At 43.1% G+C, this 13930-nt stretch overlaps 1 protein-coding gene across 6 annotated transcripts in view; it reads right to left on the reverse strand.

Annotated features, from left to right (window-relative positions):
• The window catches only part of Dgki (diacylglycerol kinase iota), a 456269-nt gene that overhangs the window by 286305 nt on the left and 156034 nt on the right, over positions 1-13930 (reverse strand). For all 6 annotated transcript variants that reach the window (XM_031381541.1, XM_031381543.1, XM_031381545.1 and 3 more), the window contains exon 3: positions 2090-2185. In XM_031381541.1, coding sequence (XP_031237401.1) covers positions 2090-2185 — 96 coding nt within the window. The remainder of the gene's footprint in view (positions 1-2089; positions 2186-13930) is intronic.

Consider the following 13930-nt stretch of genomic DNA (forward strand, 5'->3'; position numbering starts at 1 on the left):
GGGCAGCTAAGGTCGCTGATCCACCTCTGCCACTTGGAAGCTGAGAGGATCCTGTCCCTACCGCCCGGCGGCTCCCCTGCGACTCTTGGGGTCTGTGCCTCCCTGCTGACTGCTCCCAGTTTAGGAACTCACTGGAGAGAAGATGGCGGCTCTCACTGGAGCCTCCAGGTCAAAGCGGTCCCTGGAGGCAGACCCTCCTCGTGCAAGGGAGGGGCAGCTAAGGTCACTGATCCACCTCTGCCACTTGGAAGCTGAGAGCCCATTAAATTTTTAAATGCTACTACAATGCAATTTAAAAAAAAAAATTATTGGTTCTTTGTGAATTTCACATCTTCCCCCTATTCCCCTTCCCCTAGTAACAACCCTTTACCCCTTGTAACCTCCCCACAACCAAAAATAAATAAATAAATCTCATTGTAGAAGCTGTAGTGTATCACAGTGTGTCCCACAGTGTCCATACTTTGCTTTCAAAAGTCCATTGCAGTTACTTATTGGTTGGTACAAAGCCTCTGGCTTTTTCTACTCTATCAATAACTGGAACCTCACTGGGACTCCTCTTGGATATCCTGTTGTTGTTCTGTGTCATGGAGATCCTACAGGTTTGGATCTATAGAACCAGCCCCTCCATGAACTCCAGCAGTTGATATTGGGATGGGCCAATTCAAAACTTTGGGCCTAAGAGTTATCTGAGCTGCTCAGCCTGCTAGCTGCCCCACTCTCACACCTTCATTCCCCCAGGGTACCAGAAACCCCTGAAACCAGAGCCAGCTCTATCCTGCTGCTCAGGTAAGGTACAGGGCCCACTCTCCTGAGTACTGCAGTAGATGAGGGTCAGGACCAGCTCTCCTGCTTTCATAACCCATAGGGCTAGTTCTCCTGTCCACCACCAGTGGTGAGGGCAAAAGTGGAAGGGATTGCTCCCTAGATGATGTCACCATACAGCCACTGCATAGCAGACAACAGACAGGCTGGTTCTCTCATGCTCACACCCTCTGGCCAGCTCACCCATGCCCTAGCAACCAGGGTCAGCTATACTGCTATCCAGAAAAACTGAGAAGAGAATACATCAATAAGGGATTGTCTAGATCAGGCAGGCCTGTAGCGATATCTGTGGGGAATTGTCTTGATTACCTTAATTAAGGTGGGAAGACCCAGTCCACTGTGAGTGGCACCATTCCCTAAGCAGACCATCCTAAACAATAAGTGTAGAGAAGGGGCTAAGTAAGCATTCATGTGTTGACTCTCTCTCTGCTCTTGATTGTAGGTATGAATATATGTTCGAGTTCCTGCCATGCCTCCCCTGCAATGGTAGACTATAACTTGAAATCATAAACTTAATAAATCTTTTCCCCTTAAAGCATATTCTGTCGCAGTAACAGAAATGGGAAACTAGGAGACTATGTGACCCAGGCTGCTCTCAAATTTGTCATCCTACATCTTTTTCCTTAGTGTTGTGATTTTAGGGCATGTGCTCCCAAGCCTAGCTCCGGAAGAGAAGTTTAAAGCCTAAATAGGGGCACAGAGTTGAGTTTACATAAGTAAAAGCCACTCCTACTCACGTGGTTGTTGATTAATCAAATCATTTCTGGAATCGCGCTCTCCAGGTCTCAGTGTGGAAAGAGGCTAACCTCATTCACATCTTACATGGTTGCTTCCAGCTTCACCACCCATACGCTCATTCCATGGCCACCATCCTTCAGAGAGATCACTGCCTCCATCTCCACACAGGTCTTCTGCCACTCCACACACCATCATCCATGACATTCCCTCATCTATATGCACCCTCTCTCTGACTCCCAACAGACACAACACCCCCCACAGCCACTATGGTGGTAAGCACCAAATACACTAATATGAAGCCTACCTGATGAACCCCTAAAGTCTTTAACATTGACAATCTGGAGACATGGGAAATCGGTACACAATCTGTAAACCTTAAAAGAAAGTGGCAAGTTCTATGTCATGAGGATAGAGCCTTTCCAAGTGCATCCTGGGATATTTGGGCACACTGCTCCTCTCATCCCTCTCGCTCACAGACATTGAGGCTGTTTTCCTAGAAAGACTAAGTGAACATCGTGGGCATACTCACTGCAAATCGGACTTGGCAGTTCTCCTCCCCCAGGTAGCAGAGGTCGCCCGAGACGTTGGTCTCCAGCCATAGGTGCTCCCCATTCACAGCATTCTCCTGTAAGGAAAAGACCCACCCACTTCAGTTTTCTCTTCAGCATCAAGGGAGGGACTTCAACTCTGGATTTTTTTTTTAAATGCAAGATACTTAGTGACTCTAAGGAGTTTAAACACTCTTCACAGGATTTCCACAGACTCTGATAGAGTTGACCCTATGGGAATTCCAGGGAGGAGAATGGCGTTTGGGAGCTTTGATTTATAACTGAGAGAGCTATGGGCTCTGTAAAGGCCTTCTCCACAGATGCATCACCTTGAAACATCTTCAACAAATGAGGAAAAGACAACCGCTCTGCGCGGCTCCATGTAAAGTCTTGTTTATCCAAACCGCTCCCCGATGATGAGATGACGGGGGAGACCAACATTAGATTAAAATTTGCCTCTGCTGAGTGAATTAGCTAAGAAGGAAGATGATAGTACTAAAATACTCCAGGTAAGTCTGCCTGACAATGCATTTATATTTAGCTTGCCTCTCCAGAGCTCCAAGCACAATACATTTCTACTAATCCAAACAGATTGCTAATTTGGTAAGGCCTTCCACCCAATTAATTCCAAATTTTACAAACAGGGTAATTTGTCTGCTTCCTAAAAATATACACTTCTGATGGTGCAGAGAGCTGCTGTGAGGTACAGCGCAGTGTTCAGCACAAGCCCGTTTCATCCATAAATGTGCAGTGTACAGTGGAGATGAGAGCAGTCTTTTGCTTTATAAATATGGCAAATGGAATTCCATGATTTTTCTTCTTATATGCCATGTTAGAGAATATGAATTTATGTACTAATTGTGTTTATCTGCAGAAAGGATGGGATATTGGGGAAAACCACGGTGTTCGACTAACCATAAGGGAATATGAAACGATTGGGTTTGTAGGAAAAGCCCTATTGTTTCATCTTATACCATATCAGAAATCAAGAACTAACAGTTACCTTTTGATGGAGGATACTGTGGGATGAACTATACCCCTGTCCCCAATTCATATGTTAAAATCTAAACCTCAGTGTAATGGTATTAGGACAGAGCCTTTGGGAAATAATCAGGTCATGAAGGTGTAAATTTCATCATGGGATCAATGTCCTTATTGGAAGGAAGCCAGGAGAGTGTTTCCTCTCTTTACATGAATGCACTAAGGAAAAGCCACCTGGATTCACAGCATGAAAACAGCTACTGGCCAGACAGGAAGAGGGCCCTCACCAGGAGTCCAGTGTGCCAGCACCTTGTCCCTGTACCTTCTTGGCTTGAAAATGATGGGAAATCAATGTCTGTGGCTTAAGCCACCCAGTCTGTGGTATTTTGTGATAATAGCCTGAGCAGAGAACAGAAGATGACTTCAGTAAAGAGTTTTCAGAACAACCAAATAAGTTAGAAGTCATCTTAGGACAACTCACTCCAGAAGAATCCACACAACGGCCCACAATGGTCAAGGCTTAGAAGAGAGAAGCAGAAATACCGACCAATGTTTCCAGCAGGGAGAGGGAAAATGAGTGTCAGTTGTCATGTTACTTGTTTATTTATTTTTACAATGAATACATTTATTCAGATTCAAATAGAATACATTTTCCTTTCAGGGTAAGTAGTCTCAGGCAAGGAACTCCACAAGCCATTTTGAGACCTAGGATCTAGATGCTTCAGGAGCCAAGGGAAGTAAGTCTCAAAACAGCAGGAGTGAGGTGTGACTGTGTGGGAAAAGAGATCAGGTATATAGATGTCAAAGGCTCAGGGAGACCCTGAAATGAGGACACACCATATGCAACCACTCAAAACCACTTCTAAGCCAGGCATAGACTGGAGCACATAGATAATACCAACAGTGTTGAGACAGGAGTCCTGTTCAAGGCCAGCCTGAGATACACAGTGAAACTCTGTCTTGGATTAGAAAACACAACTAAGTTTCCCAGCAAGGAAACAAAGCCATTGAGCATGATGGTCACCCGCTATACCAAAAGGTGACCTTCTGTCTTCTCCCCAGTAATATTCTCCTTGGGTGAGGAATGCTCGCTTTATACACAGACAGTTATGGGAAAAAAAGGGTTCTCCTCTTCTTGTGTAACACTTTCCAAAGAGAGGAAAACTATAAAATTGGATCTTAAAAGTTCTTACAGAAAGATATCATCAGAGAATAAGATACAAAGGCATTTCTTTAAAGATATCCTAAAGAAATCTATGCTTACAATGTAAAACACTACAGAAGAGTTATCATCCAACTTTAACTTCTTCCCAGTTATATAAAAAAATCCCTTTCCCATTGAACTCTTTGTCTCATCAAGCATTTATTTTTCAGTGCTGGCACCGGTCCCTGGGATGCTATGATATCTCCCTATGGCAAATTGACTGGAACAGTCAAAAGCTAAACATGACATAGGAATAGCAAATACTAAAGGGAAGGGCTTCGGAGGGAATCCCACGATTATTCGGAGGAGTCCAATATAAAACTGTTACAGTAGGGCAAAGGTCAAGAGCCTTGGACAGTAACAAGCTGAGTGGGCCCATGATGATGCCCTAGAAGGGTAGGTAAGGACCTGGGAGCCAGACTACTGCAAGCACCCCATACCTGACTTCTGCAGCCCATACATAGTTTGTGGGCCTCAGACACCTTTGCTAAATGGAATGGCATTAACAAGCATTCCGAGACTTGCTGGTCAGTCTTGCCTCAGAGTCATCCACAGCAAGACTACTACTTTTAGTTAGCCTCATTTTGGATGGGAACTTGATTTAAAAGAGATGGACTTCTGGAAGGGAAAAGCAAAGGGCTTCACTGTATCCTGCCACCATCTAGTATACTGGTCCTCAGTTTGAGCTATCTACTCAATGACCTGGTAAATTTTAAAAAATATGCAGGTGTCATTTCAGAGAGTCTGTGTAAGTAAATCTCAATGACATTTGTATATAATAATTCCTTAAAGGTCTCGAGATGGCTCTAATGTGCTTTGGAGTCCATGACTCAAGAGACCCCATCCTACATCCTTAAGCTTTTTAGGTAACAGAATCTACAGCATGTTTGTGAGCCAAAAATATGATATTGCATTATTCACTGTCTAGTACAATCCAAAGAGAAGAAAATAAGTGTAAGAGAGAAAATAGAATGAAGCATCTCCATCAATTTTAGGAAAGACACAAAGCAATAAGCATATACACATAGACAAGGAGTTCTCCAGTAGAAGTCTGGCGGTGATGGGCAGAAAAGCAAACTGCACAGATATCTAAAGAAACGGTAGAGTAAAAACATTCACTGCTTAAGTTAGTATGCTTACCTTAAGAAACATTTCAAAAAGAAATAGTTCTAATGGAAGAAAAAGTAAGTATACACCTGACTTGGTTAATCTAACACTCCTCAGCAGTAACCAAAAATGGTCACAAGAAGTAAAACACAAGAGAGTGTTAGGAAACCAACGAAGTACAAATATGGACATTCATCATATACAGAGCCTCAAGATATGAAGCTGCAGAAATAAAAAATAAAATTCAGAACTGACTTGCATCATAGTTATAGATAGATAGGAAAATAAGAGCTGAAAACTAAGTTCATCAATAGTTGAGTTCTTGACACACATTTCCATGCATCTCCTTCTAGAGGGAAAGCTCAAGAGAGGATTCTTGTATTTTGTCACTTCCTTTTTTCATCATTATGAGTTCCTGAGCCCAGTTCCGGGTGTTCTACCGCCACATGCCAACACTCTTTTTCCAGAGTCCCAGTGACTGCACATGGCTGAATCCAATGGCTAATGGTCAATCTTCACATTCATCAGTAACCTCAACACTGAAGACTGCTCCCTTCATCTCGACACACTTTCTTTTACTCTGCTGGTTTTTCTGATACCTATGAGGTTACTTCCTCCTAGTCTGCTTTGTTGGATCTTTCTATGCCCGAATTTTCACACTGAAGTGTTCTGAAGCTCAATGCTCAGATCTTTACCCTTTTCCATCCACATTCAGTTCTTAGATCACTGCATCGAGTTCTCTTGACTGTAGTACTCATTGAGTAATTGTTAACTTCCAAATGATTTACTCAATATGACCCTCTTCTTTGAGCCTCACTCATCTGCCCACAGAATTTCTAATAATTAGATTCAGAAGATCTAACAAGCATCTCAAATCCTTACATTTGCAGGAACTGGGTTTTCTCCACTGATCTGTTCTTACCTGACTTCTCTCTGGATTTACTGAAGTAAATGGCATTTCCATTCTTACTATTTAGACTAAAACTCTGGGGCCCTTCTACAGCTCTCTCTTATTTACTTCTAATCTCATTTAATCAAACTTTCAAAATGCATGTGAAGCCCCATTACTACTCTCCACCTCTACTGCTACCACAAGCTCCAGCTCAGAATATCTCAATATCCAGCCGCAACTGGTATCACTACTTTCGTCTCCACTCCTGGTGTCTAATTTTCAAAATGCAGCATCAGCAGTAGTTGGGGTGAGAGCCTGTGATGCTCTGCTGCTCTGTGGTTATCAGCTGCAGCCTAAGGAGCTCTATTTGGAGACCTTTGCTGGGGTAAAGCCAAGGTCTGCTGCAGTAAAGAATTTCAAAGTTATCCAGCATGAAGCAGGATTGAAGTTTTTTTTACAAAAAGACTTTTGACTGATTTCAGCACAGAGGTTAAGAGAACAAGTGACCCTCGGGGGTGGAGGTGGGGGATAAAACATACTCAGGTGTAGACAGGGCAATCAGGGGAGGTTGAAGTTTAAGTATCTTAGCTAGAGCCATTAATATGACTTAATTGGTCTGTTTGGTTTTGGTTTTCTGAAGAAGGATCTCATGTAGCTCAGGCTGTCCCTTCAACATGCTACACAGCTCAAGAAGGCATTTAATACTGGATCCCCTGTTACAACATCCCAAGCACTGGGATTTCAGGCATAAGCCACCAAGTCTGGTGTACATAGTTTTTGGTGGTTTTCCACTTAATCTCAAATAGTTGCTAAGGAACTTTATTCCTCCCTTTCCCTACTTCTCAATAAATAACATTACAGAGTGAGTCCACAGGTTCCTTGCATAGGCTAACAATTTAACAAGTTAAAGCTGGGTTTGGTCACAGGGTTACAGGAGAGGATTCTAGTGAGATTTTATAGAAATCTGAAGATCTGCTACTGGGTAAAGAGAAAGGTCATACTCAAAGGTCATGTTCACTTAGGCCTTAAGCACAATTTGCTCTGATGTCAGCACCTGTATTTGTAGCATCTTCATATTAACAGAACGTTGTCTCTATGTCAGCAACCTTCGGAATGAACACTATGATGAAATGCTTGATTCAGTCGGAGAGAGACATCAACCACATTCCTGGGCAAAATGCTTCTTATTCTTCCCCAGTCTCTTTAATGTCCCTCCTTCTATCTAGCTTCAAAATAAAAGTCTGATCAAGTGGCCGCTCTGCTCAGTAGCCATTCCTGCTGATGGGGGCCGCTCTGCTCACTAGCCATTCCTGCTGATGGAGACCTTTCCTTCCATACTCCGTGGGTGTTGTTCTGTGTTCTTTTCCTATCTGTGGTCTCTCAATTCCCACTCTTGTCACCTCTTCTCTTGTTATGTCTCCATCTGGTGATTGACTTCCAGGTACCCTGATCTCCTTGCAGCTTCTCAAGCAGAGTGGAAGGCCTCCAGTCAAGCCCATTGAATTTACAGCCTTTAGCTTATGCCTTGCACACACTAGATGCCAAAATTGTGTGTCCCTCACTTCATCAGGTTTTTGCTCAACTGTTCCCATCAAAAATGGTCACTATATATTTTTTTTTGTCTTTCTCCAAATTCTTTACCCCTCTCTGGATTAATTTATATGGCTAACTTCTATTTATAGTGTGATCATCAAATCAAGAGTTATTTACTCAAAAAATCCTCAGTGCCCCATGATCCAAGTCAAGCTATTGTGTTAGTTTCCATCATAAACGCATGTTTCTTTCCCATTATCTACCTTCACTGGCACATATTGGCATAATTTTTTGATTACCATTTCCTTTCATACTAGGTTCTAAGATCCACAAAAACATTGAATTTACAACTAACTTACTGCCTGATAATCATCAAATATCAATACATTTTAAAAAAATAAAAACAAACTAAAAGTCACAGAATAAGGGAGTAAATACATATTTTGTCACGTCCAACCTCTAGAGGCAGAAAGCAATAATTACTGTTATGTTATGTCCTTTAGCTTTAAGTCATAAATTACAACACCACACTTGAGGCATGCAAGAAAATGATGACACACCCTTTTGCCTATGCTGCATGCCCCTACACCCCCTTTTCTCCTTGTGTATCGATCTTGTTTGCATGGAGGCACTCAAGGAGTATGAGGATAACAGCTTGCAGTGAGTTAGACACGTCTGCCGGTGAATTATCCAACCACAGTATAGTCCTAGAGATTCCTGGATCCCAACTAAAGTCAGAAGTGAAAGTGGTCCTGAGGACTCTTCAACTCTGTATAAAGGATGCCTGGGTAATATTGGCATTAGAATGGACTAGACACATCAATGATGCTGACTTGCTTGCTACAATTCTGACTCCTTTTCTAGCTGTAAGAAAAGGATCTGGTTGTAAAGTAGATAGCCATATGATTTAGAACCCTCTCACCTCCTTGAACCCCAGTTCATTTATAAGTAAAATTATAAAATAACTGTTCTCTATCCCATCATCATATGTCAATAGTATGTACATGATAAGGAGTTAATGGGAATTTTTTCTCTTCTTTCCTTTTTTAAAGATTTATTTATTTTATGTATATGAGTACACTGTAGATCTTCAGACACACCAGAAGAGGTTGCCAAATCCCATTACAGATGGTTGTGAACCACTATGTGGTTTCTGGGAGTTGAACTCAGGACCTTTGGAAAAGCAGTCAGTGCTCTTAACTGCTGAGCCATCTCTCCAGCCCTTCTTTTTAAAAAAAAAAAAATCATGCTGCTATCACTTTCTGGCTTTCCTTCTTCTTCCCCCTCCATAAATGCTGGAATTATTCAAATTCCCCCTCTTTAGCCATTTGACCAAGACTACCATATACCAAAAACATTTATTCTTCTTGAACATATAACTACATGTGGCTTTCTAGTCTCCTTTGCAGTTAGGGTGGCCATGAAACCAAGCTCTAAGCAAAAAAGCAGGAGCTAAGGTTCCATGAAGGGACCATTAAATCTACCCACAAGCATCTCCTGCTGCTTCTGCCACTGAGGCCTATGAGGTCATCAGCCTTTGGGGCGATTTTACAAACCTAAAGAGTTTATCAACGTAAGTCAGTATCTGTCCGTGAATAACCATGAAAACGAGTCTAGTTCCCATCCAACCACCTAGGCTAGCCCTAGTTTGCAGCATGGGTAAGAGATAAACAACCTCTATATTTCCACATTGCACCTTTGAGTCTCCTATTCACAGCAGCCTACTTTATCTCCAAGGAATACAGACTTCTCTTTGTTCTTGTTTTTGTCTAGGTTTTCTTTTATGTCTGGGTCTGTCCCCAAGTTTCTTAGTATTCACCAGACAGCAAATCTAATCAAGTCCCAGTTTCTTCTTTGAACTCTGACACCCGCTCTGACAAATTTTACTTCATTGTACACTCAGTTCCCTTAAAATTCACTTCTGATTGTGTCCCTTCCATGGCTCTGAACGCTTGCGCAAGTCTCTGTTATACCTGAAATGAAGTCCAAATTCAATCTGCCAACCTGGACCTTCCAGTAGGCCTGCCAATCAGGGTACTCTTAACTTATTTCAATTTTCTCCCTTGTTACTGTTCTTTAATCATATCTTCTTTCTGGTGCCATGTTTAGTGATTATTCTTCCCAAGTGGGAACATCTTTCTTGCTCCCTCTCTTCAAATCTACCTTGAAATGACATCTCAAATACTATACTATGTATCTCAAAGCTGTATATTTCTAGAAAACAGAAAGACAATCACCTTATTTCTATGAGATGGATTTTTTCCCAGTCTTTGGAATATGGAGACAAATCTCCCTAAACACACACACACACACACACACACACACACACACGCACACACGCACACACGCACACACGCACACAAACACATACTCATCTGTAACCCCCCCTCAAGCATATTTATACAATAGATGCACTTACTTAAGGCCCTCTATGTGGGTGGGTAGATATAGATAGATAGATAGAGATAGATAGATAGATAGATAGATAGATAGATAGATAGATAGATAGAGATACATAGACAGACAGACAGACAGAGAGACTTACAAATAGAGACATGACTACTTGCTGCAGTTCTGTAGACATCCTGTAATGGTTACAGATAAAAAGATACAGATAGAGGAGTGTTACAGATTGAATAATAGTCATATCAAGAACACAAGCAGGAGTCAGGCAAACAGATTATACACATGTAATTCCAACACCCAGGAGACTAAGCTAGGAGGACTCCTAAAAGGTCAAGGCTTGTCTGGGCTACCTAACAAGTTTCAGGCTGCCTGAGATACAGAGACCCTGCCTCAAAAATGGAAGCCAAAAAAAAAATATATATATATATACGTACACCACAGGCAAATAGACCAGAGAAACAAAGATCTGAGATTATGAAATGTATTTTTAAATAACTGAAGTTATAAATAAGACATTCTTTACAAATATCCATGCAAAACCAAAACATGTAAATGTGGACGGCCTGAAAACCTGTACTAGTAACAGGTGCTCAACTGCCTTGGCTGGTGCACCCGGGGGCTGTGCGGAAGATGGCTGCTGAGTATGGAAATGTGCAGGAAGGCACTGATAGAGCTGCGCCATCCACACATAACCCACAGCTTGAAGACTGAGTGTGAAAAAGAGTGCTAAAGCCATCATGTGATCACCAGCTTTCGCTTCAATACTGCATGACGGCATGGGGATAATCTGCTGAAACAAACCATGGCACTGAATTGGGCTCCCTTGTTATTCCTACTGTTTTCACGAGAGTCCCTACATAATTTGTATTTAATTTACGGCTCACAACTGTTCCCACTAAAGAGTGTTAAACGATAACTTTCCCAGTGTCAGTACATTTGGGCCATGACACTTACTGCAGACCTGTGGAGCTAAGGACTCAAGATTTCTCTGAGAAGCAGTTTTGGTGGTTGATACTGGCTGTCAAATTGACACACTCCACGACCACCTGGAAGATACCCCCCTAGACTGGTCTGCGAGAGGGCTTCTAAATTGGTTAACTGTGTCAGGAAGACCCATCCAATATGACAGTGCACCCTTCCGTGGCCTGAAGTCCCAGGCTGAATAAATAAGGAAAAATGAGCTGTGCACAGAGTTCGTCTCGCTCTGCTTCCTGGTGTGGACACAGCTGCCTCACGGGCTGGCTGCCATGCTTCCCTGTCATGATGGACCGGACCCCTTCTTAAACCACAAGTCAGAATAAACCCTTCCTTACTTTGCTTCTGTCAGGAATGTTGTTGCAGAAATGATAAAGGTAATTAATACAGGGCTATATCTTAAAGTACCCTAATCTCAGAAAATAAAGGCTGAGAGCCAATCGCAGTAGATCAGCTCCCTTATAATCCTAAGTTTCTGAAGTAGGGATGAGAGTGAAGAAGTACAGGAGGTAGGACAGGCTGTGGTGGTGACACCCAAAGCCGATACAGAGCACAGATGTCCTAGGCTCACACACAAAACGGGGCTGGCATGAGAAGGCATGCAGAAACACTGACATATGTATGTGCGCACATACCCATGTTGGTATACGCACACACAAACACACAAGCACACATGCACACACAAGCCCCAGCTGCTTCCTGGCTTTTCATTCGAGGTTGTAAAGATAAAGTGACCTAATTTCATAACCTAGTTTAGAGCAACTCTGGTTCCCTGATCTTGTCCCTGAACTGAACTGTGAGGCAATGTACCAACTGTTCTGTCTCCACTTGCTGGGAAGAGAGTGCTTCTGTGCTTAGCGTCATCAACTAGAGAAAAGGAAGGCTGGTGTGTATGGGGCGTGGGGGCTGGTTTGGTTTGAGCAGAAGGTCTGTTTCCCAGGGAATGCCAGGTGAAGGATGTTGTCAGGTGGAGAAATGAAAGAGAATCGGAACTAAAGAGGTTGAGCTTAAGACTGACAGGAGCTTTAAGGAAGAGCTAGCTTGTGGATCCCCAGCCCTGTCCCCTCCCCCTCTTCTACACTGGCCCCTTGACTTGCTCCAGACAGCTTAAGGGGCAAAGCATAATTATAAAACAGTATGGACAGAAAAGAGGCCCACTTCTAGTGTTATTGGTTATAATCTTAAAGACAGAGGAGAGCTCTAACAGTAAATTGAGTTACCTTTGCAGAAGAGGCATGTGACATTTAAGAAGACACATATTATCTATGGCACTGACACACTTCTAAATGGGCTAACTTACTCGAAACTGAGAGCTTGGATTCCAGCCCAGGAGACAAGAATATTTTTGGTTTCTATTTTGGACATCACTTCCTCCCCATTCTAGTAATTTAGCTTATTTCCTCCCAAACTGGCTTGGCTGACATGTATCTTAATGGTGTCAGAGGGAACAGCCTCTACAGGTAGTCACTGAGAGGGTGAAGGGAGGCCACTATTAGGAGCAGAAAGACCAAGCCTCTCCACGTGTATGATCTCTCACTGTTCTGCAATAGGATAGACCCGAGAGGGGATGGGAATGGGGGCGGGGTCACTTGCCATTAAAACAGGTTATACGAGTTTCTTTTACGAATTGGCTTTGGAGTCATGCTTAGCAAGCTTTTCAGGAATTAGAGATTATCTGAGTTCCCATCAGTCTCCAAGGATAAGTTCACTTCTTACTGACTGAGCAGAGGCACTACCATCAGTTTATGCCCTGGCAGCAGTAACCAGGCAGCTCTTGGACTGTCATGCATTCTCTGCTTTGAAGAGAAAACAAGCAGAGAAGACAGTGCCTGGCTCTTCAGGTAGCCAGAGCCCTAAATGAAGGTCTCAGGTAAGTCAAGCAAGAAGCACTAACTGGTTTCTGTTTGTAAACTGGCTCACTATGAGCAGAGGAAGGGAGTGAGAGATGGCACATGGGTAAGAGATGATCCCTGCTTGGGGATAGAAGTGTGGCCAGAAACAGAGACAGAGACAGAGATAGAGATAGAGAGACAGGGAGAGAGAGAGGGAAGGAGGGAGAGACAGACAGACAGAAAACATAGAGACAGAGACAGGTGGGGGTTGGGGGAGGGAAGCTATAGGAAATAGCAGTCTACATGCTGGGTTAGGCCCAGTGGTCACTGTTGTCCTCAGGAGACCAGGGCACCTTATTGAAGGCTGATAGGACACTTTTATGCACCATCATTAAGAGGTGTCGCGCGTGGGAGGACAGCCTGTGTACAAGCAGTAAGAACAAATAGTGACAACGTTATAAAGGAAATGCTACTGACCGACCGGAGTCACAGGACACCACTTCAGTAAACGGAGTCAAAGAGATGGTATAAGTTGAGGAATAAGTTACAGTGGTGGGGTTGGGGGCATTGGAATATGTGTCACTAAGGAGGGAACTGAGAAGGGGAAGATGGATTCCCTTAAGTTAATCAAACTCATGCACACAAAGTCCCACAACTGTGCTGGCAGCCAGGCTATGCAATACCTCCATCTGTGCTCACTCAGCCAGCACACAGGATCCTCGGGAAGGCCCCCTTCCCAAAGCCTGTGGCCCTTGCTCTGAAGAGAATAAACTGTGTTCCCTGGAAGACTTTGACATATATGCCAGGTTCAGAGTGGGGTCCTTCCTACAGAAACTAGGACCCTTGGAATGGAAATTCCAAATCCAGGTTGACCCTGACCTGTCTTACAACT

This window comes from Mastomys coucha, unplaced genomic scaffold, assembly GCF_008632895.1.
Source record: "Mastomys coucha isolate ucsf_1 unplaced genomic scaffold, UCSF_Mcou_1 pScaffold20, whole genome shotgun sequence".
Lineage (NCBI taxonomy): Eukaryota > Metazoa > Chordata > Mammalia > Rodentia > Muridae > Mastomys > Mastomys coucha.